We start from the raw sequence: 24396 nt of genomic DNA on the forward strand, positions 1-24396 counted from the left end.
TGAATATATGGGGGGAAATTGTGTACATTTGAAAACATGGGCAGCATGAAGATAAATTCAACAGTGTAAATAAGTTTTGATGGATGTAATAATGGAATACTGAATGGTTTAGTTTATACAAAATATGCAGGGATTTGTGTTATGCAAAATGAATCATGGAAAGAGAAGAAGGGAAGTCATTGATATTTTAAGGTTGTTTAAATGAATATTCTAAAATGTAAAAAATGTAAAAAATTATACAGAAAAATGAAGGTTAATTTTGGCTTTGAATGACTAAGGCTTTTAAATACAGAATTTACCAAGCACAAGTTTTACCGCCGCATCTTTCTGCCACTTGGTTAATGTGCTTAACTGCAGCTCAGCATCTGCTACAACTGGATCCATCCATTTAACACAGTATTTTCTTTCTCTGCAGACAGAACAGCTTGTTACCCTTTGGATTCTTTTCGTCATAACGGTTGTTGGGAACTCCATTGTTTTGCTCTCCACCTGGAGGAGGAAGAGGAAATCCAGAATGACTTTCTTTGTGACCCAGCTGGCCATAACAGGTAAAGCTGTGTCAAAAGGGGGCGTGGATTTGCTCATTTGCTCCAGCGGCGTAGCGTGAGTTGTCAGCACCCGGGGCAAGGCAAGTAATTTGCGCCCCCTAACCCGGGGCAAGGCAAGTAATTTGCGCCCCCCCAACCCCTAACCTGCCGATCTGAGTCGAGTTGCTGCTGGCGCTGCCGCCCAAACCACGCCGCTTGCCCGGAGGAGGAGGGGGGCAGAGAGGCGAGGAAAATGCAACATGGCCCAGCAGCTGCAGCAGCAGCAGCGGAGGCGGGGCTGTGAGGAGGGGCTGCCTGGCACGTCCTCCGCGGCCCTGACGCGCGGGGCTGAGAGCCGCTGCCTGCCGGACGCCTTCAGCCCGGGCGCGCGCACAGCTCGTCGGTTCCACGAGACATGGGGCTCTGCTACAGCCTGCGCCCGAGGCTCTTCGGCGACTCCGGAGGCAGCGAGCGCGCCCCCCCAGATGTTGCGCCCGGTGCGGCCGGCCCCCCTGGCACCCCCCACGCTACGCCACTGATTTGCTCCTGATCAAATTTCCAGATGACACCAAACTGGGAGGGGTGGCTAACACCCCAGAGGACAGGATCACACTTCAAAATGACCTTGACAGATTAGAGAACTAATTGCCAAAACAAACAAGATGAATTTTAACAGGGAGAAATGTAAAGTATTGCACTTGGGCAAAAAAAATGAGAGGCACAAATACAAGATGGGTGACACCTGGCTTGAGAGCAGTACATGTGAAAAGGATCTAGGAGTCTTGGTTGACCACAAACTTGACATGAGCCATCAGTGTGACGCGGCAGCTAAAAAAGCCAATACAATTCTGGGCTGCATCAATAGGAGTATAGCATCTAGATCAAGGGAAGTAATAGTGCCACTGTATTCTGCTCTGGTCAGACCTCACCTGGAGTACTGTGTCCAGTTCTGGGCACCACAGTTCAAGAAGGACACTGACAAACTGGAACGTGTCCAGAGGAGGGCAACCAAAATGGTCAAAGGCCTGGAAACGATGCCTTATGGGAACGGCTAAGGGAGCTGGGCATGTTTAGCCTGGAGAAGAGGAGGTTAAGGGGTGATATGATAGCCATGTTCAAATATATAAAAGGATGTCACATAGAGGAGGGAGAAAGGTTGTTTTCTGCTGCTCCACAGAAGCGGACACGGAGCAGTGGATCCAAACTACAAGAAAGAAGATTCCACCTAAACATTAGGAAGAACTTCCTGACAGTAAGAGCTGTTCGACAGTGGAATTTGCTGCCAAGGAGTGTGGTGGAGTCTCCTTCTTTGGAGGTCTTTAAGCAGAGGCTTGACAACCATATGTCAGGAGTGCTCTGATGGTGTTTCCTGCTTGGCAGGGGGTTGGACTTAATGGCCCTTGTGGTCTCTTCCAACTCTATGATTCTATGATTTATTTTCACTTGGCAGCAAAAAAATGGATGGTTTTCATACCCAGGGAATGAGCCCTTGTGGAAAAATTTTGCCCTGATACTTGCCTCTTCCATTCGCTGTCCTAGCTCTATTCTGCTGTCTGTCTGATAGAGTTATCCAAAAAACTGGTAAATTTCGCCAGAGGCACAGGAGCGCAGGGCGTGCAACATTATCCGGCCTAGGTAGTGGAGTGTCCTCACACACTGGAAGAGACTAACAGAGATGAAGCCAGCCACAGCTTTTCCAGAAATGTGGGGGGGGGGGTTGGGGGGGGGATAATGAATGAGGAAAATATAATTTCTTATTGATTGAGTCCATAGATCAGGTAAAAAACTCCAAATTAAAAAACATCCAAAACTTCACATAAAAATATAAATGCAACAAAATGTTGTGCTTGTTTCTGCTAAAACAACGAGAAATTCTATTTTTTGTAAATAATTTTTATTAAGTTTTACAATTTTATATTCAACACAAACATCATTATCACAAAAAGCGTATATGAATCCCAATGACTCAACTTCCTCTTCGGGTTCTCTAAATATTTGCTTCTCCTGCCTATCTTATTCTACCTTAATTTTATAATATTTTAGTTAAATATTATTATATTCTTATCATTTTTGTACCATATTTTTTCACGTTACATCTTACACTTTGTTGTGTTATAATTATTACATCTTAACTTGTGTTTTTGTTTTCTTAGTTGTAAGTGTTTACTCAAACCCTACTAGTAGGTCCACCTCTTTACAATATTTCTGTAGGTACAGCATAAACAGTTCCCAATCCTTTTTGAGATCTCTGTTGTCTTTGTCTCTAAATTTTCCAGTTAGCTTCGCCATTTCAGCGTATTCTATCAATTTTTCTTGCCATTCTTCTTTTGTTGGTATCTTATTATCTTTCCATTTTTGGGCTAGTAATATCCTAGTCACCGTTGTAGTGTACATAAATAATTTCTTCTGTTCTTTTGTCAAGTCTTGACCTGTAATAGAAATTCTAAAAATATAATCTAGGTTCAAAATCCAGCTTTTGGCATATGCACTTCTCATTAGTACCTTGTAACAGAAAGGTTGATTTTTCTGTCGCATATTTCTTTATTTGTAGAGCCCAATATCATGAAGAGGGAAAGACTATACCTAGATAATATGATTTTACTTGCTCTATTTCTTTAGAGTCTATGTACTAGTTGTGCAACATTTTCCACTTACCTAAGACTACTACGAAATTGATGTATAGTCACGAAATTAAAAGACGCCTGCTTCTTGGGAGAAAAGCAATGACAAACCTAGACAGCATCTTAAAAAGCAGACACATCACCTTGCCAACAAAGGTCCGTATAGTTAAAGCTATGGTTTTCCCAGTAGGGATGTATGGAAGTGAGAGCTGGACCATAAAGAAGGCTGATCGCCAAAGAATTGATGCTTTTGAATTATGGTGCTGGAGGAGACTCTTGAGAGTCCCATGGACTGCAAGAAGATCAAACCTCTCCATTCTTAAGGAAATCAGCCCTGAGTGCTCACAGGAAGGACAGATCCTGAAGCTGAGGCTCCAATACTTTGGCCACCTCATGAGAAGAGAAGACTCCCTGGAAAAGACCCTGATGTTGGGAAAGATGGAGGGCACAAGGAGAAGGGGATGACAGAGGACGAGATGGTGGGACAGTGCTCTCGAAGCTACCAGCATGAGTCTGACCAAACTGCGGGAGGCAGTGGAAGACAGGAGTGCCTGGCGTGCTCTGGTCCAGGGGGTCATGAAGAGTTGGACTTGACTAAACGACTAAACAGCAACAAGACTACTACCTTGGATCTAGCACTGTTAATGACTAGATAATTTTCTGTACAAACTTCTCAGTAATCTCATACCAGCTTATGATGTTGAAAATAAAGTCACACCATTGGCACAAAATGATATCTTCACAGGTCTAGTCATAATGTTAAGCATATCAAAATTTTGGCTATGCAAACTTAGTTCAATAAATTGAACAAAGATAAGGTCTGGTCAGACTCCTTTGTATATAGGAATCTCACATGTAGGAACAGAATTTCAGTCTTTTCAAAACTTTAAATGTGTTTCTGTGTAAAGCAGCCTGATTGAAAATAATAGCTTCAAATCAAGATTTGTTTTTAAACAATTTATCCCCAGAAATCTATATACAGAATCAGAAGCAGCAATGAAGTCAATAAAAGCAGTATGAGCCTTTGCTGTGTATTAAATTATCAAATGGAGTAATTATCAAGGGTTCCTGTCCCAAAGCCTGCCTGCTCTAATCTTTGAAGGAGATGTGCTGTATAAATTTAGGCTCATCTATCAATGAGGGTGATTGATGTATAAATCATGGGACCCTTCTGATTTCCTTTTTAAAATACTGGGACTATACTGTTACATTTTCAACCTTTGCGGTACAACCTGCCGATATCAAGACAATCCTCATTGCTCTTGAAATTTTCAGTTTGGCAGGAAGTCCTTTCCTGGAGTCTTATTATTCTTCAATGGTTACATATAAGATTTTACCTCTTGGGAGGATGCAGGAGGCCATAAAGAGATGGAATTAATATCTAATACAGGAAACGTTCCACAGGATATCCTTCCTATTGCAATTTCTTCTTTAAACATGTCTGATTAAAAATGCCCCCACATTGAAGCAACGACAGATATAGCTCAAGATAATTTTATTTTGCTTGCCCTGCTTGCCATAAGTCTGCATTTTCCCGAAACATTTTGGCGATTCAGCGAAAATCCGCCTGCCCAATTCCTGGACATGTTCAGGAAAACCAGGATGTATGGCAGAAATAAGCAGGGTTTGGTCCATTTGCAACCAAAATCAATGTCAGCCCAAAATTTAGCCTTAAAAAAAAAAAAAGGGCCAGGTTTTCTTGGCTGCAATTATTTTTTGTAACCTCATCTAAGTTCTTAACATAGACCCTTATATACAGCTTTCAGGGGAAGCGCAAGCAATTCACAGCAGATTTCTTAACTTCTACATTATTTGGGAAGATGGGCCTTCAGCTGTGCAATGGAGAGTTTGATGACTCCCAGCTATGGAAGGAAGGCATTGTTTGCAAAAAGCTGTTTTTAGTACCGGCAGTTCCTCACCGGTACTAATGATGAGTCATTATTAATATCACACCGTTTTAAGACATTATTCTAGCACCATAACATTTTGCTGCGCGAGCAGTACTCCCATTGCAAACCTTATGCCTGCAGGCAGATAAAAGTATACTGTTATCGTTATCCTTCATTTCTTAGAGCGTGTGATTGCCCTGGGAAGAATCAAAGGGGGAAAATAAATTAAAGACATTCTCTCCAGATACTTCACAGCCTGGTATTAAGATGCAAAAAGCAGAAGAACAAAGTAAGAAGGTGAAGGGAAAACTAATAAACAATCCAGCAAGTTATACATAAGGAAGTGTATCGTGCTCATGTTCATTCCTGCCTTGAGTATTTCTCCTAAAAGTAAGATGGAAAGAAGAAATATTTTATTTTATTGTCCTCTCATCATATCTAGACATGGTCATACGCCAGGGGAAAAACTGACCCCTCCCCCCCAAAAATAAATATATATATTTTTAAAAAAACTTATCAAAAAATAGAAATCTTAGAAAATTTTTGACAGATTTTCCTGAGCACTTGGGGCCAAAAGAAAGCAATTTAAAACAACTGTGGCTGAGACATTTCATTCTGAATCTTCTAGACAGAGCCAGACACAGAATGTTGACAATGTTGACAGGGGGGGTGTCCTGCTCTCCCCCCCCCAAACATAAATCCTGGCTACGCCCATGTATCTAAGAGCTCCAGAATGCAGTTTGTTAGAGGAAAACAAATTCGAGAAGTTTACAAGCTGAATTGTTTATTTATTTGTATCCCCCCCCCACGTAGTGTACAAGGGGGTGTACAAAGTGGTGAAGAAGTGAATTCTTACCAAGTAACGGCTGGAAGTGAAGCAGCCAGTAAATAAGAAATTAAAAAATGCTTCTGTTGGTGTTAGCCGGTTATGACCAGGGGCTAATTCGTCGCATCCTGTGTGATGCTGAAAGTAAGGGTGTTTGACTCAGGCAAGGAACTCTGTCTAAATGCAAATACCGTATTTTTCACCCTATAGGACGCACCGGCCCATAGGACGCACCTAGTTTTTTGGGGGGGAAATAAAGGGGGGGAAATTATTCCCCCCCCCAGCCGCGAATGTCTGCCCAAAGCTTGGGGCGCTCTGCTTCGGCGTGCCTCACACTCCGTGCAGCAGGCTGCAGATGTCTGCCTGAAGCGCGAGGCGGTCTGCTTCGGCGCGCCCCGCACTCCGGGCAGCAGGCTGCTATCCGCAGCCTAGGGAGCCCTGCAGGAACTGCCGCGGGCTCCCCAGGCTTGCTGATAGCTTCCTGAAGCCTGGAGAGTGAGAGGGGTCGGTGCGCACCGACCCCTCTCGCTCTCCACGCTTCAGCGAAAGCCTGCATTCGCCCCATAGGACGCACACAGATTTCCCCTTCATTTTTGGAGGGGAAAAAGTGCGTCCTATAGGACGAAAAATACGGTACTCCCTTCCTCCCCATTTCACACCTAAGGGGACTCTGGTTCAAATTCCCACTAAGCCACAAAGCTTTCTGCGTGGCCTTGAACAAGTCACTATCTGGCTAACCCTGGACCTTTCAGAGCTACTTCCAGGGTATGAGGCTGCCAGGCTTCAGGGAATCTGACCTCCTTCCCTCCTGGCAGTCTGCCTGTAATGGAAAGACAAGAAGCTCTTACCAAGGTCTTTTATTCAATATTCACAGAGAGAGTCGTAGAAATGCTGTCTCTTAGATAATGGCGTTGCTCCAAGTAAATCCCTATGTCGGCTGATCTGTGCTTTCTGCCTCTGAACTTTCTGTTCTCCTACTCTCAACGTCCGCCGGGTCCTGGGTGAGGGGGGCAGGGGCGGAGGAAGGGGGTGCGGTGGGGCGGATTGCCCTGGATGTCTTCGCTGAGGGGGGTGAAATTTGGCATGCCATCTGCCTGCGACTCCCAAGCCTATCCCGAGCCGTCGGGGGAAGTGAGGGAGCTTCGCCGCTTCGCCAGTGACATTTTCCCCTTCCCCCTCCATTTTGACAGCTGGGGGGGCTTGGGAGTTGCAGGCAGGTGGCACACTAAATGTTCGTCTTCAGTGGCTCGCTCCACCCCCAGCTGCAGGGCGCACACGCGCCGTTCCGTGCACCCGAGCAGCTATTCTGCACCTGGGAGGGCACCCTCCAACCTGACCCCGTCTGGAATGTGCCCGCCCTGGGCAGCGCAGGCATATGCTCTGCTGTTGGGGGTGTGTGTGTTTGGGATGCTTTCTAAAGACACTGTCAGCTGTCTCTGCCCCAGTGGTGCTTCTTCTTCTTCTTCCTATTCCTCTCCCAATATTCCCCAGCTTCTCCCCACTGCAGCTTCTGAACTGTGACCTTCTGCAAACCACTGTTCTAAATCTATGCTGTCTTCCTCTTCTCTGGGAAGTGCAGCAGGAGGTTGGGGTCGGTCTCCACCATTCCTCCTCAGTCCAGTCCCTGACAGAGGACCCTAGCTGTAATAAAAATAAAAATGGCAACACCTGAAAACAAAAATTAAGGTACTAAAAATAGAGTGAGATATCATTTGATTTTTTTACATATATAATAAAAAGCATTTTCTAACAGATAGCGTATGTCACATTTTGTTATGATGTACATCAAGCAAGTCGCAAAATGTATCATAGGTAAAGGGACCCCTGACCATTAGGTCCAGTCATGTCCAACTCTGGGGTTTTGGCGCTCATCTCGCTTTACTGGCCGAGGGAGCCGGTGTACAGCTTCTGGGTCATGTGGCCAGCATGACTAAGCCGCTTCTGGCGAACCACAGCAGCGCACGGAAACACCATTTACCTTCCCGCCGGAGTGCTATTTCTCTACTTGCACTTTGACATGCTTTCGAACTGCTATGTTGGCAGGAGCAGGGACCGATCAACGAGAGCTCACCCCATCACGGGGATTTGAACTCCCGACCTTCTGATCGGCAAGCCCTAGGCTCTGTGCTTTAACCCACATATGCCCCCCAAATTATCAAGTGTCTAAATCTGAGACCCCTTTGAGCTTGAGTCCACAAGGCCAAGTGGCCCTCTGGTGGGCCTACCTTGCAAGGTTGTTGTGTGTTGGAATTCTGCCTGGGTCAGAGGAATGTGCCACAGCGTAGGCACCGGCAGATATTCCTGTCGACCTCCCCGCGTCTCCACCACTCTGCTGATAAGCAGGCGAGGTCCGGCGATTCTTCTCAGATGTATGAGAGGAACACACCGTTCTTCCTCTCTCCCCTTTGGTGTCCCCAGGGAGGGGAAAGAAGCAGACAGAAGACTATTTACATCATTTATTTCTGCCTCTTACATCAGTACAGAGAATCATGTCTGCACTCAACAACAGCAAGAAGAAACTCCTCCCAAGTACATCCAGTACGGGTCATATGACACACACACACTGAGCTAACATCCGGTGCTCAGTACAGAATGGACTGCCCCTTTGTTCCCATGGCAATAGTCACAAACATCCTGTCTGGCTTTCCAGCCACAAGCAGCTGGCTGAGCTGCTAGAGCCTTTGCTTGCTGCAGCATTGGTGCTTTATGGTAACATACTCCCCCTAAAGTATCAATGTGTGCCGCGAGCAAAGCGTCATCCAGAGAAGAAAACAAACAGTTGTTATATTTATAACATTCCCCTGTTGTTTCAGTTCCACCCTTGGAACTACCCGCCACTGGTTTAACCAATGTACCTCTCTGGTTGTGTGACTTCGCATTACCTCGGTTAACAACTCTCTGTTGTGCCTTTGTCTCTGACTCAGACACAGCTTCAATCTGTCCTTGGTCGTTTACAATAGCAACATATGCAAGGTTAGCAAACTCCTTTGAATACCTCTTGGGTGGTACACCCTTCGTTGCTCTCTCAGACCTACGTAAAAGTTGCTGCTCTTCTCTGCTTTCTGGTTCAGCCTCTGAACTCTCTGGGGAACCAGTACTAAGCTTAATCAATGGTTCATCCTCCTCTTCTGAGGGTCTAGTCATTATGTGAGATTTCCTCTCAATGACTGTGACAACTGAGCTGTCTGAGCTATCGCTGTCATCATCAGTACTACTGAACTCAATAAGATCAAACTCATCATCATCTGAATCGTTTCCTGTGGGAAATGTCTGTACTATCCGCTCTTGCTTTGGAGCACTCTCTAGGAACTTTGTGAGAATCACCTGACCAGATTCAGACAAAATTACTCTGTAGAGACCCTTTTCATAACCCACAAAAATGCCTCTGGCATTCTTTACTCCACCTGGAGCTTCTGTTCTCACATGAGACCCGAAAACCTTAAAATAGGCAACAGAAGGTTTTCTATTGAACAGCTTCTCAAAAGGAGAACATCCCAACTCTGTTGAGACTTTTCTCAACCACACATGAAGATAGGACGCTAGCGATTCGGCCCAATATTCATGTGGCAAATGTGAACTCAGCAATTGCGCATTCATCCCCTTTTGCAATTCTTTGTTCACTCTTACACAGACCCCCCTGTTCCACGCTTCTTGCGAAACTGCCACTTTGTGGTCTATCCCTTTTCCATCCAGGAACTTCTGCAACTTCTGTAACAGAAAAACTTGCTTCTCATCTGTGAAAAGACAATCAATGTTAGCATCATGCATACTTTTAACCTTGTCACAAAACTCCTGAAACTTTTCTAAAGTTTCTTGCGGTTTCTCCATCATATAAACCCAAGAATAATTAGTGAAACAATCCACGCACAAAAGGTAATATTTTGCACCGCCTCTAGATGGTTCTAGAGGACCAATCACATCAGCATACACCCGCTGAAATGCTCTGTCGACCTTCTTCGTCACCTTCCTGGTGCTCACACTGGTCACACCTGCAAGAGAGATTTCGTTAGAAACAGAAGAATTACATTTCATGTAATCACTTTGATCAAAAGTCAACAAATACAGTCCATCTTTCTCTTTGGCAGTAAGAAACAGTTCTCCATCTTTGTAGATCTTGCAGCTTTTAGCATCATAGGACAGTTTCAGTCCTTTCTTTGCAATCTGCGACACGCTCAGCAGATTAAATTTCAGTTCTGGAACCAGGTAAACATTGCTTATAGTCAAGTTCAGACTCTCAAGATACACAGTCCCAATTCCAGTCGCTTCCAACTCCTGACCGTTGGCCTGTTTCACAGTGAAGCTTTGCTTCTTCAACGTCGAAAATAGTCCTCTGTGCGGGCACATATGAACCGTGGCGCCCGTGTCTATTATGAACGAGTTCCCAACATCTGGCGTGGTTCCTTTCGCCATCATAGCCTTTGCAGGTTTCACCTGGCACTTGGTACGGCTTTTGCCTGACGCCTCAGGCTTCGTAGAGCTGCTTTTTGCTCCTCTTGACTGGCGCGGCTTCTTACAGTTTCGCTGTAGATGCCCAGTCTGTCCACAATTGTAGCATCGGACAGCACTCAATGCTACACCATGCTTCCCAGTAGCATCATCAGTGGGGAGATTTGAACTCTGTTCTTCCCTCCCCCTGTCAGCAACACCCATTGCACTTTGTTCAGGAACACCAACAGTTCCAACAGCCACAGTTCCTGCACTCTCCCCTCTGGGGTCAAAGCTCTCCTCAGCTTTCGATGAGCTCTTAGGAACTTAGCCAGCATCATCTTGGCTCACCCCTTCTGGGGTAGTTATCCATCCAGACCCTGATGAATAACTGTCTCTGGTCAGGGGAGATGAGTTAGGCAAGTCTCCCCCCTTCTTGGCATCCATCTTGAAGCCAAGCCTCCAGCTCACACTGTCAAACAAACTGTAAAATCCAACAGTTGTTTTTTCCTTTCTCACGCAGCAAAACTGCAAGTTGTTTACGCTTTTTTGCACCTGGCAGCTAAACTCAGGCTGCTATTAAAGTCCCTTCCAAGGGCTCGTAAACTTGTTTGTAGCCAAAACATTCTCTGGTTTTGTTTCGCTTTCCCAGGCTCACAGTCCAGCCCCTCTGCCAGTAACTTTCCGTTACTTAGCAACAATGCATTTCAATAGGACTTCTTATCTTCCACAAGAATTTGTGGAATGCAGGCCTCTTCTCCCGGAGCTGTATTTTTCCAAGACGCAGCTCCCCATGAACCAGTGAATTAATCCAACTGCGTTCACACTTTTAGCCCGAAATGCAGCAGCATACCTTGAACTTTGTTGCTCTGGAAAACACCTCTTCTTTCCACCAGCTGTCTGTTGAGCCTCTGGCATTTCTCAGACGCTTTTCTCTTCCTCCTTGGAGCAGAGGAGGACAATCCACCAGCCTCTCATGCAGATGTCCGATGAATCGCAACCATCCGAAGGCTGCCATATGTCAGTATCATCAGCCCACAGGCAGAGGTACCTGGCCTCCCCCGAGGCAATTGAGCGAGATACTGTGTGTTTACCGTCCGTCTGCGACCCCCGGCAGGCTAGGTAAACAAACCGGCGATCCTCCTCAAACGTGAGCAGGACACACCCTCCTCCTTCCTCCCTCCCTGCATTCTCCCAGGGAGGGGAAATGAGACAGACAGGAGTCCTCTCTACATGTTTTATTCCTGTCATTCAACAGTACATAGAAATGTGACTCTTCTGATGGAAGATAACATTGCCCTGAGCTTCGTGGTGATCCTAGCCCAACTTACCTGACAGTAAACCCCACAGAATTCAATAGGACTCACTTTTAAATAGATATGGATAGGATTGTAATGTAAGGCAGGATTTTGGATAAAATCCAAAATAATTCAAATTGTTTAATTTATGCAGTTTGCAGATTCCTTTCTCTCTGACCTATTTAGACTTCCCTTATTCCTAACATTAAGAATAAATTTACTGGTACTTTTAATATCCTGGTGTTCCAGTCCTAATACATTCTGTTGGACTTTAGACTTAGTAATTTAAACAAATACTGGGGTGTAATGCTCCAGTGCTTAAATTAAACAGTGTTTTTCATTACTTCACCAGAACAGTCTTCAGAATAGCTCAGTGAGCTTTGTGTGAAAAAGAAAATGAACTTATGCCATCTGGGTTTGAGGACTGAAGAATATATTAGTTTATAGAGAGTGAAATTGTAGGGTGTTATCTTGGTGTGGATATTTTGAATGATTTTCTATATATATATCTGGCAGACAAAGAACCAGAAGTTCTCTCTCCCTCTCCCTCCCCCTCCCCTTTTCCTTCCTTCCTTCCTTCCTTCCTTCCTTCCTTCCTTCCTCCTTTCTTTTATTTTCTTCATTTTTGTTTGTTTGTGTTTTTATTTAGATTAGTTTTTATCTTTGATAAAAAGATATTTGATATTTGAATTTTTTAAAAAAAACATAAAATTTATTTTAAAAATTAATAATAACTCAGCCATTCACCTGTTATAAGAAAAAAACAACTGCTTCTTTTCCCTTATGGGGTACCCAAGAGCCCATATAGAGTCCTTATGTAGGTTCTCTATTGGTAGGAGAAAATAACAGAGGCCAACCGGAGAGTATTGAGAAGCAAAGCAGCTAGTAAGCCTGATCTTTATTAACCATTGCAACAGGGTGCTCACAACCACATGCAGGAGAGAGGAGAAGGACCCAGAACAATGGTGTGCAAGCCTTATATAGACTTTTGAAATTGCCCACCCTGTAGCTCAAGGTAAAGGTAAAGGGACCCCTGACCATTAGATCCAGTCATGGCCGATTCTGGTGTTGCGGCGCTCATCTCGCTTTATTGGCCGAGGGAGCCGGTGTACAGCTTCCGGCTCATGTAGCCAGCATGACTAAGCCACTTCTGGTGAACCAGAGCAGCGCACGGAAACGCCGTTTACCTTCCCGCCAGAGCGGTACCTATTTATCTACTTGCACTTTGACATGCTTTCAAACTGCTAGGTTGGCAGGAGCAGGGACCGAGCAACGGGAGCTCACCCCGTTGCAGGGATTCAAACCGTCGACCTTCTGATCGGCAAGTCCTAGGCTCCATGGTTTAACCCACAGCGCCACCAGCTCAAGGCCACCCCCCAAAACATCATCCATACATGACAGAAGGGGCGGTCTACAGCAGAATCCTGTCTGGCAGGAAACCTGTTAATGGGTTTACCTGGAGAGCGTGGTCATTCTTTTGTGATGATAAATACTTAATTCCTGAGTCCAGGTCACAGGCTCACCCTATTCATACACCAATGTTCCCTTAAGGCAGGATTTGTGAGCGCAGAGACAATGGAGAGGTTTTTCCCATTTCCATCCAAACTGCAGAGGAATATTTGAGGTCACTGAAAGAGTCAAAATGGCTTTAGGACTGTTTTCCTGTACTGTTTCAGACATGTGGTTTATATATTTCTGTATGTGTTTGCCTGGTACATTTATGAACATTTATTTTATATCTTAGACCTTATAATTCTCACAACACATCTTTATAATTAGCAAATATTTACCAAAGAGAACAAAGCTGAAGTTCATTCGACAGTACACAAAGCCAGATTTCACAATGACTTGCTAAAACCCTCCAACTCTCACATAAGCAAAGAGAATGTAATGGGGGGGATATATTGAATGATTTTCAAAAGCAAACCTTCGATCAAAGCAGAGCAATGCAGGAATATAACAAAAGAATAATAGTGTGGAGGACTGATCAATATTACAATATAATGAAACAAAAGACATGTATCATTCAATGAAATATAATAGAACGTGGTTCTAAAAAACTCTCTTAATCAAAGTAGGTTGTTTAGCAAAGTCATTTAGAAAGGGCATCAAAACTTGTCACCAAGACAGCAGTTTAAATTATCCCTTGTCAGATTTTTGTAATAGTACTTTGCTTCTGGTTATTGATTTGGAGATTATGGGATGAATCACCACTTTGCAACATGCCGGAGCCCCACAAAGGATGTCTTAAATCCCACAAGCTAGAATCTGAATGACAAGCCATGAGGAAACAAAGGTTGACAGACTTTTGCTTTTTAAGGTCAATGTTATTTTTGAATGAATCTCTGAATTCTGAAATTATTCTTGGTTAATACCCTAAGGCAAGCAAAGAGGAGCCAGACTAAGGATAGTGCTGTGTTCATTTGCATTTTGGGAGAGAAGGGTGGTTTTGGCTTGCCTATCGGGTGAAAATAAATCAAATGAACTCTTTCCACGGATCAGACAACTGAGCCACACTCTAGTGAAAGATATTCAAGTGCAGAAACAGGCTTTATCCACATAATTCTGCTGGCTAGATATGCAACAGGAATAACGACACTCAGCCAGGAAGCTCCTTCTGGTTCCACAAGGAGGAAATTTATAAATTACCACCTGCTTTTCTGTGGCTTCATTCCACACATGGGTTCCACGGGAGGAGGATGACAGAAGCTCAGGATTTTTTGTGGGGCTGGGTCTTTATTCCCCCTCCCCTCCTGTTATAGCAATCTCTAGTGAAACAAGTTTTGCAGGGCCTTGAAGCCTGTGTAACCTGTTTGAACAGGAAAAAAAATAGCAGGGGGAATTGAATTTTCTATACAATGTATAAGCCTTTAAGACTCTGGCAGCACAATCTTGTACATGTCTACTCAAATGTAAGTCCCCCTGAGCTTAATGTGGCTGAAATAAGTGAGTACAGGGTTGCAGCCTGAGAAATATCCGTTTCCACAGAGACGGCTCTGAAGTGCCTTTTCCATGCCAGTTTCATCTGCGAGTGAGAGGCAGATAAAGGGAGGCTAGACTGAGTGTAAGGCCAATAGACAGAGCCAGAGAAGAAGGAGCTCCTACCACGCTAACCTCTTTTTGAATACACAGGGACAGGCCTCCTGCGTCATCTCTGGCACATGAATCCTGCTTCCTTTTGCCAAGTGCATGCTAGATTTTGCCAAAATGACTCAATGGCAGAGCAACACTCCTAATTCCCTTCTGAACTGAGTCATTCACTTCATTCTTGTTATGTACTGAAGTTCTCACCCTGGGCCAGCAGGGGGATACTGTAGATAGTTTTCACTCAGGTCCGCATATGCAATTAAGGAATTGAAAGTGATGTTCAGTGATTGGATAGTTACAGAAAGTTGCTACTGTTGCTTTGTAGTTGAGCTATATATAAGCAGGTTAGCTGAACCCTTCAGTTCAGTTCTGTTCTGGCCTGTGAATAAACAAGAGCTGTTTGAAGAATCGCTGTGTCCTCTGATATATTCACCCACAACGTAACAATTCTGAAGACTGCACATTAGACCAGGCAGTGGCGTAGGAAGGGGGGTGCGGTGGGTGTGGTCCGCCCCGGGTGTCATCACTGAGGGGGGTGACAAAATGGCAAAAATATGAGTTTTAAAGTAAAAAAAAAAAGGGCTAACGAAACTTTTTAGTTCAGTCAACAAACACAACAAAACGCGGCTGGCACTGGGTGCCACACCGTGGGGGCTGGCACTTCCCACAGGCCCTGCAGTGTGCCCGAACCATGCGTCTCTCCTGGGAGTGATGTGCTGGCTTGGGCGCCTGCAGGCTCCGCGCTGCCTGAAACGGCAGTGTGGGACTTGGGCCTGCCCTCCGCCTCTCACTCAGCTCCCCTACAGCTGAGGGGGAGGCGGTGGGCATATGTGGTCTTAGAGTTCTTAACCAAAAGACATTTCTTCCAGCGATAGACCTACATTGGCTCCCAGTACGTTTCTGAGCACAATTCAAAGTGTTGATGCTGACCTTGAAAGCCCTAAACGGTCTCGGCCCAGTATATCTGAAGGAGCATCTCCACCCCCATCGTTCTGCCTGGACACTGAGGTCCGGTGCCAAGGGCCTTCTGGCGGTTCCCTCGCTGTGAGAAGTGAGGCTACAGGGAACCAGGCAGAGGGCCTTCTCGGTAGTGGCACCCGCCCTGTGGAACGCCCTCCCATCAGATGTCAAAGAGATAAACAACCACCTGACATTTAGAAGACATCTGAAGGCAGTCCTGTTTAGGGAAGTTTTTAATGTGTGACATTTTAATGTATTTTTAATCTTTGGTGGAAGCTGCCCAGAGTGGGGTACAAATAATATATTATTATTATTATTATTATTATTATTATTATTATTATTTGTATTATTATTATTGTGTGTTTACTTCTGATACTTGATTGATGTGCACCATGTTGAGTTGTTTGAGTGGATGATTTTTGTTCTGTAATGTTGAATACGGGAAACCTATATAAAAAAGTTTTTGTTGCCTTTAAAAGTTTGGGGCAATGGAAATACAAATAACAATGTTGTTTTGTCTCTGAGTCACACTGCAATGGACTCCAGCTCTTGAGAAGTATGCATCACAATGTATTATGAGAGATATGGAATAATCAAATGTGATAACATCTTGTTACAAGCAGGGAACTCAAGCAATAAAAAGAAGAAACCAAATCATTTTATCTTTGCTTACTGCTCAGTGTTGATGCATTATCTGAATTCATAGCTGTTTATAAATCATGAAATAAAGTTGTGTTTGTGTATAGGATCGCAGCCTTAGGTACTCATCTGAGCAATATGAGGAAACAGAAAAAAAAATAAGAAAAAGTATGAAACAACCCCCTCACCTAATATTTATATGTGTCTCTGTGTAAACTCATCATTTCCTCTTATACAGTGATTATAAACAATTGTACCTTTAGAAGTTAGTGTTAACATTTATTAATATTCATGCTTTTGACCTAAACTTTCCTTTGGCAAGTTTAATAAAGTCATTTGATTGGCACCTCTTCAGAGGGAGATTAATTGAAAGCTTTTGTGAGGCAACTGTCAAGTTCTATTTAAGTCCCAAATCCTTTGGGATATGGTTTCGAAAATTAACAGGTTAATATTAAGGAAATTTCTTTCAGGTGGCCCGTGTCAACTTCGGGATGTCATCAAGGGACAGATGGTGTCAGAAAAGTCCTGCAAATTATTATTTATTAAACCTGCTTATCATTTCGTGAGGCAATAAATGTTCAGTTATAATCACTTATTGTAGAAAACCCAGCACAGTAACCTATAATTAAAAGCTTCATAAATATTCTGATGTGGCTCAAACTGCATATTAACAAAGAGCCTATCTGTAGTTTTGTTTTGTGGGTTGAAGAACAACAGTATAAAACATTCTGGATAAGCTGCAGTTAAGAGTGGAAGAAGGGTGAAGACAGACCCTCCAAGTGCCCCTATTTTCCAGGGATTCAGAGAAGCCGTCCCGGTTTCCGATTTGATCCCTGAATATCCCGCTTTTCCTTAGGATGTCCCTGTTTTCATCGGAGAAATGTTGGAGGGTATGTGAAGAGAATCTACAGTGGTACCTCGGGTTAAGTACTTAATTCGTTCTGGAGGTCCGTACTTAACCTGAAACTGTTCTTAACCTGAAGCACCACTTTAGCTAATGGTGCCTCCTGCTGCCGCTGGAGCACGATTTCTGTTCTCATCCTGAAGCAAAGTTCTTAACCTGAAGCACTATTTCTGGGTTAGCGGAGTCTGTAACCTGAAGCGTATGTAACCTGAAGCGTATGTAACCCGAGGTACCACTGTACTTAACTCTTTCTCATATAGCTGCTTTTAAAGCTCAGAATCCTCATTCCCAAATGGACAGGTAGGATACAGTGGGGCTTTCCTGTAGTACCTTTTCCCTCTATTGACACTTTTGAGTTGGAAAAGATAAGACCCAAGGAGTCACTCCCTGCCTGCCTTCCTTCCTCCCTCCCATTCAGGGCTGCTTTTGTTGCTTGTTTGCTTGGGTTTTTAAAAAAAAACAGAACAAGAGAATGCAGAGAAAACAACTGCAGTTGTCAATGGATTCTGGACGGGTACCCAAGTTAGTCTGTTGCAGAAAAAATAGGTGTCTTGTGGCACCTTAAAAGTCTAATGGGTTTGATTATGGCACAAGTTTGTATGGTTTTTTTGTTGCCCAACGGCCTGTGCATCAGATCGCATATTCACAGCAGAGACTTTGGTCACATCTCTAACCATATACAGTCATAACTCGGGTTAAATGTGCTTCAAGTTGAGCATTTTCAGGTTACGCTCCGCGGCGACCCGGAAGTAACAGAGCGCATTACTTCCGGATTTTGCTACTCGTGCATGCACAGACGCTCAAAATGACGTCACCCACATGTGCAGAAGCGGCAAAACGTGACCCGCACATGCGCAGACTTGCAGTTGCGGGTTGCATTTGCTTCAGAGGTACCACGGTATTTAAAGCATATGGTTTCCCTCAAAGAGTCGTGGGAACTGCAGTTCATCCCTCGCACAGCTACACTCCCCAGCACACTTGACAAACAACAGGTCCCAGGATTCTTTGGGGGAAGCTGTGTGCTCTAACTGCATGGTGTGAATGTAACTTTGGGTAGAATTTGCCATGCAATTTACACAGCACTTGTAATTCATGTTAGATACTTGGGGAATTATATGAACTTCATGAAAACATAGAATTAAAAGCTTGGGGCAGAGGCAGTCAGGGGTATGAATGAGCTTTCAGAACATCATCCAAAAGTCTCGTCACTATGCCAGGACTATGTGGGCTTTAGGCTGTGGGTTGCTCCAGCTCCTAGTAGATTCTAAAATCTACAATGCAGCCCTTAGCGATAGAGTAAAGATGAGGGCAAAACACCACGAAACAATGCTAACTGGGTTTTCCCACAGTTGCAAAGGCAATGCCGGCAAATTATTCCGGGAGGAAAAACACAAGTATCTGTTTCACTGCATGAATGAAGCGTACCTCCAGTTTGAATCCAGAAGGAACAACAAACTCTTGCATGAAAAGAAACACTCAGCTGTGGCTTCGGGACTATGAAGTGCTTTTGTGGCGATCAAGAGAACTCTTTAGAATCTGAAGCATTTCATTTAAATGAATGGAGCCTGTTCTGCTTATATCTTCCCGAAGATGCAGTGTCCTGCCCTTCCGTGCTAACGGAAATGCAGAATTCAAATCTGGATGGAACAATAAACTTTGTGTACATTTGTGGTGTCTGAATTTCCTGTTAAAAAACCAGTAAAAGTACAAATAGTAGATTTGTACAGTGGTACCTCGGGTGGCGCTGTGGCTTAAACCACTGAGCCTAGGGCTTGCCGATCAGAAGGTCGGCGGTTCGAATCCCCACGACGAGGTGAGCTCCCGTTGCTCAGTTCCTGCTCCTGCCAACCTAGCAGTTTGAAAGCACGTCAAAGTGCAAGTAGATAAATAGGTCCCACTCCGGCAGGAAGGTAAACGGTGTTTCTGTGCGCTGCTCTGGTTCGCCAGAGGCAGCTTAGTCATGCTGGCCACATGACCCGGAAGCTGTAGGCCGGCTCCCTTGGCCAATAAAGTGAGATGAGCGCCGCAACCCCAGAGTCATCCGCAACTGGACCTAATGGTCAGGGGTCCCTTTACCCTTTACCTTTACCTCGGGTTACAAACACTTTGGGTTACAGACTCTGCTAACCCAGAAGTAGTACCTTGGCTTAAGAACTTTACCTCAGGAACTTTACCTCAAGTAGCTGGGAATATTGTGAAATGCTGTATTTTTAATTCCCTTGCAACCTTACGAACAGGGGCAAATAGTCATCTCTTCTCTGCCACCATTGGAGCATAGTCTGGGAAAATAGAAATTTTGTTTCCCCTCCCTGGAAATTTTTAAGGATATAGTCTCGCATCCTTGTGCATGCAAATTGGATTATTGTTATAAAATTTTCCCCTCTTGCTTTCTTGGTTTTCAGTGGGAAACGTTTAACACAATTTATCTCCATCTTTAAATCCAGTTGTTGTAGCTCCAACAGTTCCATTAAACAGTTCACAGTATATAAGGTTAAGAACGGACCTCCAGAATGAATTAAGTTCGTAAGCAGAGGTACCACTGTACTTCTACTTAAGGGGTTGTGGTTTCCGAAGCTCCCTTCCCACTCAGGGCAAAGCTGGGCATTGGGACATCCCAGCAGGAAGGGGGAGCATTCCGCAAGGCATCCCTTCTTATTGTCTCTGTTCCCGGAGAGTGAAGAGGAGTGGGAATGGGGCACACGGGAGCACTTGCCACTCCTCCTGACTCAATGAGGGTGGAGAGTGTTCCACTTCGCGTACTTGCGCCTCTTCCCCACCCCAGGGCAGGGAAGACAAGTGGCAATATGGTGCACCAGAACCTTCATCAACTCGGCAGCAGTGAAAGTGATGGAGCTGGTGGGGTGCCGCCTCTTGCATTTCTGCCACTTGAGGCAGCTGCTTCACCCTGCCTCGTTGATGGGCCAGCGCTGTACAAGCCTGTTCAGAAATAAGTCTGCTCAGCTCAACAGGGCTTACTCCCAGCACCAGTGGGCACAAGAAGGTCTCCCCCTTTGAGATAGGTAAAGGGACCCCTGACCATTAGGTCCAGTCATGGCCGACTCTGGGGTTGCGGTGCTCATCTCGCTTTATTGGCTGAGGGAGCAGGCGTACAGCTTCCGGGACATGTGGCCGGCATGACTAAGCCACTTCTGGCAAACCAGAGCAGCGCACGGAAACGCCGTTTACCTTCCCGCCGGAGCAGTACCTATTTATCTACTTGCACTTTGATGTGCTTTCAAACTGCTAGGTTGGCAGGAGCAGGGACCGAGCAATGGGAGCTCACCTCGTCGTGGGGATTTGAACCGCCAACCTTCTGATCAGCAAGTCCTAGGCTCTGTGGTTTAACCCACAGCGCCACCATCTATTTCCTTCTTTTTCAACTTTAAAGTGGGCTAGTGGGGCAGGGAGACCCCTTCTGGGTGTTGCATCTTAACAGCTGCCTTTTTAATATAAGGGAGCGGGGTTGATGTTATGGTTATTTATACAGAGAAGTTATTGAGAATAAGTGCCAGAATCGTAAAAAACAATGAATTCAATAAAATATTGGCTTTTGCGTTCAGTATGCCTCCTGCATGCCCTTGGATCAAACATCAGCAGAATAATTTGCTTTTATGTCAAAGAATAGCAGTCAGCCGGTAGCTTTTGTCTTTAGAGTATTCTGACCATATAATTAGTTCAAGGGCTGGGACTATGCAAGGTAAAGTTCTGCTCTCTTCTTCTGCTTTCTTTTACCTACTGTAACATGGAAAGCTAAAACCAGAATTGCCGGGAAGGCAAATGTCTCCAACATATAACTGCAACTGTAATCATTTAAACAGAAGTTAATTAGAGAGAGATTAGCAATGATAGAGTTAAGAGTGCTGTTCTACAGCAGCTGCTGAGGTTGCTAAGGATGCTTCTTTATATTCTGTTTTATATTCTGCTGCTTGAGCAGGTTTTATCACGGGGGGTATTTGAAAATATTGTTTTGCAGCATTTGCCCAATCCTTCTCAGAGGGACTTACTCCCAAGTAAATGGACAGAAGATTGCAGCAGTGGCCTACTTTCATTTTCCAAAAATAAATCAGCAACATCTGAGTGGCTGAATAGAAGAGAGACACAAAAGCATAAACAATTGCAAAGCGGAAGTTAGGAAACAGACCCAGTTCCTATTATGTTATGCAGGTCTCTCAAGGCAGTTATTCATTGCGACTCCTCATTCACAGTTGAAATAGGAGCAAGAGAAATAATACCTTTATAAGCAAGTGAAATCTGTACCAACATTACTTTTACACAGGAATAGGGAGTGTGTGGCCCTCCAGATGTTGTTGGACTACAACTCTCATCATCCCCAGCTAGGAGGGCCAAGATATAGGACAGTGGGACTTGTAGTCCAACAAGATATGGGGGTCACAGATTCCCAATCACTGCTTTAACACCCCAAAGACAATGTACTGTATGACATTGTCTGTAAATACAATGCCGTGGAATGTGAGGACGGCTTGAGCAGTACAGATTCTGGGTATTGAACACACACACAAATCCACACACACACTTTCACAGGTGTGGTCATAAATTAATGTTGCATGTTAGCAGTTTTTTCTGAATCAAGGACTGCAAAAAACAAATAAATATTGAAGTGGTGTTCAACTCTTTGAGCAAATCAACTATTATGCTGTATACTGTGCTTAGTAAGCAACCATGGAAGGGGCAGGCAGAAGGAATCTGCTCTGTAAGGCAGTAGTTAATTCACAACAAGTTTGTCTTTAATAACCTAACACAACATGGTTTCACTAGCATTTTGCCTTGGGTATATTGCTCCAGGCATTTTATGAAAATTTGAGCAGCGCCCCTTCTATGAGCTGATGGAATTGGCATTTCTGAAGCAGCCAAAACATCCTTTCCCTGCTAGATGATGGCATCTAAAGCAAGACATCTTTTTATCCCTGAGAATCTTTTCAATTATTTCATAACGTATGGGGGAGTTGCTTCAGGACATTAAACCAGAGCATCATTTCAGATTGTCTTCAGCGAAAAAAGCAAATGTAAAGGATGCCCCTGCAATTTAGTTGCAACCGGACAATGACAAAATAGGGTCTACTTCATTTTTGTCTTTGAGGAAATTGTCAAGAATTTCAGCCAATATACCAGAGGCTGCAATGTGGCACCTGTGGGCAAAAAAGTGCCCTTGAGGTCTTCTCCCGGTGCCCACAAAGTCACTGAATCACCTCTTCCCTCAAATGAACTGGGATCTAGTGAATATAATTTGTATGGTTGGACACGGCTAGGGGAGTGGGAGCTATGTATAATTTAAGGTAAAGGACACAGGTGATGCTGTGGGTTAAACCACAGAGCCTAGGACTTGCCGATCAGAAGGTCGGAGGTTCGAATCCCCGCAATGGGGTGAGCTCCCATTGTTCTGTTCCTGCCAACCTAGCAGTTCAAAAGCACGTCAAAAGTGCAAGTAGATAAATAGGTACCGCTCCGGCGGGAAGGTAAATGGCGTTTCCATGCGCTGCTGTGGTTTACCAGAAGCGGCTTAGTCATGCTGGCCACATGTACGCTGTACGCTGGCTCCCTTGGCCAATAAAGGGAGATGAGCGCGCAACCCCAGAGTTGGTCACGACTGGACCTAATGGACCTTAAAAAGGTAAAGGGACCCCTGACCGTTAAGTCCAGTAGCGGATGACTCTGGGGTTGCGACCCTCATCTCGCTTTACTGGCCAAGGCGTTTATCCACAGACAGCTTCTGGGTCATGTGGCCAGCATGACTAAGCCACTACTGGCGAACCAGAGCAGCATACGGAACCGCCGTTTATCTTCCCACCGGAGGGGTACCTATTTATCTACTTGCACTTTGACAGGCTTTCGAACTGCTAGGTTGGCAGGAGCAGGGACTGAGCAACGGGAGCTCACCCCGTCATGGGGATTCGAACCGCCGACCTTCTGATCGGCAAGCCCTAGGCTCTGTAGTTTAGACCACAGCACCACCCGCGTCCCCTATGTATACTTTAATTTGCCCCAATATCTTAAAACTGTCTCTTGGTATTGTTCTTGGGGGCGGGGTGCTTTTATCACAAAGTGCATAGTTGTTATGAAAAGTTAGGCTGTGCTGTCAAGCTAGAAGAATTGTATTTGAAGGTCTCAAGCAGAGCCAAGTTATGTTGCTTGCTTCTAATTAGAACCACATGTAGGAAATGGAGGTGACTTCAGGGAGCTGTGATCACCTGTTGTTCATCGCACATTCTGTCAGCCTACCAAGCTGCCTGCTTCAATTAGAACGAACAATAGCCCGATTGCCTTTACCATTTCAAACCACTTAGCCCCAATACTTTGGCGTCTCCCAACAGATTAGAATCTGAAACGAACATCAAGGCTATTAGTTGATACACTACAGTGAAGGGAGGTCACTGACCTTCCATACTGTGTGCTGCTTCTGTCTATGCAATTTTCGAAATAGAGCAGCACTCAAAGCAAACCTAATATTTTTGCTGTGGTTTCTGAAGCTTTGCTTAATTCCCTTAACCAACCCAAACACAATCTCTCTCTCTCTCTCTCTCTCTCTCTCTCTCTCTCTCTCTCTCTCTCTCACACACACACACACACACACACTTTCTGTCTCTCTCCAGCTTGCTAATCCTCACAATCGATTTGCGAATGGGAATTAGAATATATTTTTCATTTTACAAAGCTGTTGTGACAATTTAATGGCTACTGCCTGCATCTCATCACAATGTAAGTAGATCACACTACAAGGCCTCTCTTGCCCAGTGCTGTGTTCTCACAATTACCAGTCAGATTCCTATGCGAAACCCACAAGAACAGCACGAATGCAATAGCTGCCTCCTGCTGTTTGCACACTAGCAACTGTCAATCACTAGCAATATGTCACTGAGGTAATATATAGCCTTCATAACTAATAAGAGCCTTATCCGCCACAGATCTGCCTGTTCCTCTTTCAAAGCTCCCCACTTGGCCATTTTAAGAGCAAATTCCATAACTTAACTATGCACTGTGTAATACTGCCCTGAATTTCCCATCATTCAACTTGGCCATGGGTTCTAGAGAAAAGCATCTCCCTAGTCACTTTATTGGAAGTGAGAGCTGGACCATAAAGAAGGCTGATCGCCGAAGAATTGATGCTTTTGAATTCTGGTGCTGGAGGAGACTCTTGAGAGTCCCATGGACTGCAAGAAGATCAAACGCATCCATTCTGAAGGAAATCAGCACTGAGTGCTCAC

At 44.6% G+C, this 24396-nt stretch overlaps 1 protein-coding gene across 1 annotated transcript in view; it reads left to right on the top strand.

The window, feature by feature from the left end:
- The window catches only part of NPSR1 (neuropeptide S receptor 1), a 72255-nt gene that overhangs the window by 12634 nt on the left and 35225 nt on the right, over positions 1-24396 (top strand). Inside the window, exon 2 of the mRNA XM_080975966.1 lies at positions 416-548. Coding sequence (XP_080832092.1) covers positions 416-548 — 133 coding nt within the window. The remainder of the gene's footprint in view (positions 1-415; positions 549-24396) is intronic.

This window comes from Podarcis pityusensis (genome assembly GCF_964106645.2).
Source record: "Podarcis pityusensis genome assembly, chromosome: 12".
In the NCBI taxonomy this organism is placed as follows: domain Eukaryota; kingdom Metazoa; phylum Chordata; class Lepidosauria; order Squamata; family Lacertidae; genus Podarcis; species Podarcis pityusensis.